Raw genomic sequence first — 632 nt, forward strand, 5'->3', positions numbered from 1 at the left:
TGGGGCAGCCACAGCTTCTCTGGGCACCCTGTGCCAGCGCCTCAGCACCCTCCCAGGGAAGAGCTTCTGCCTTGTATCCAACCTAAATCTCCCCTGTTTCAGTTTGAACCCATCACCCCTTGTCTATCACTACAGTCCCTGATGAAAAGTTTCTCTCCAGCATCCTTACAGCAGATACAAAAGACTCTGTGTCTCCATTTTTTGTGGGTCTTTGCACTTGGTTCACATGAAGAGGAGACCAGACCAGAGCAAACAGCAGTGGGGCATGAGCAGAAGTTACCAAAACACCTTTTTACTCCTTGCTGGGGGGGTTGGTTCCCTTTGGCTGTATTGAGTCAGTGTGGTTCCAGCTCCGGGTGTTCGTGTAAGGGGTGAAAACCACGATGCAGAGCGTGAGACCTGGAAGCGGGTGTGATGTGGTCCTTTGCTTTCTCGTGGCAGCCACCAGCTCAGCCCACCTGGAAGACCTCGCTTACCTGGACGAGCAGAGACACACTCCCCTGCGGACCTCCCTGCGGATGCCGCGGCAGAGCATGGCCGGTGCCCGCACGCAGCAGGACCTGCGAGGTAGGAGCACGCTGGGGCTCGTGCTTCATGGGGGGGTCTCTGGGGTAGGACCTCGTATTGCAGCC

General features: G+C 56.8%; 1 protein-coding gene across 1 annotated transcript in view; it reads left to right on the forward strand.

Moving 5' to 3' along the window:
* Positions 1-632, forward strand: part of TANC2 (tetratricopeptide repeat, ankyrin repeat and coiled-coil containing 2) — a gene marked incomplete at its 5' end in the record, with an annotated part of 99,891 nt that overhangs the window by 26,392 nt on the left and 72,867 nt on the right. The window contains one exon of the mRNA XM_010018652.1: positions 442-567. Within this exon, the coding sequence (XP_010016954.1) occupies positions 442-567 (126 nt within the window). The remainder of the gene's footprint in view (positions 1-441; positions 568-632) is intronic.

The sequence above is a fragment of the Nestor notabilis genome, unplaced genomic scaffold, assembly GCF_000696875.1.
Source record: "Nestor notabilis isolate BGI_N333 unplaced genomic scaffold, ASM69687v1 scaffold5827, whole genome shotgun sequence".
Lineage (NCBI taxonomy): Eukaryota > Metazoa > Chordata > Aves > Psittaciformes > Psittacidae > Nestor > Nestor notabilis.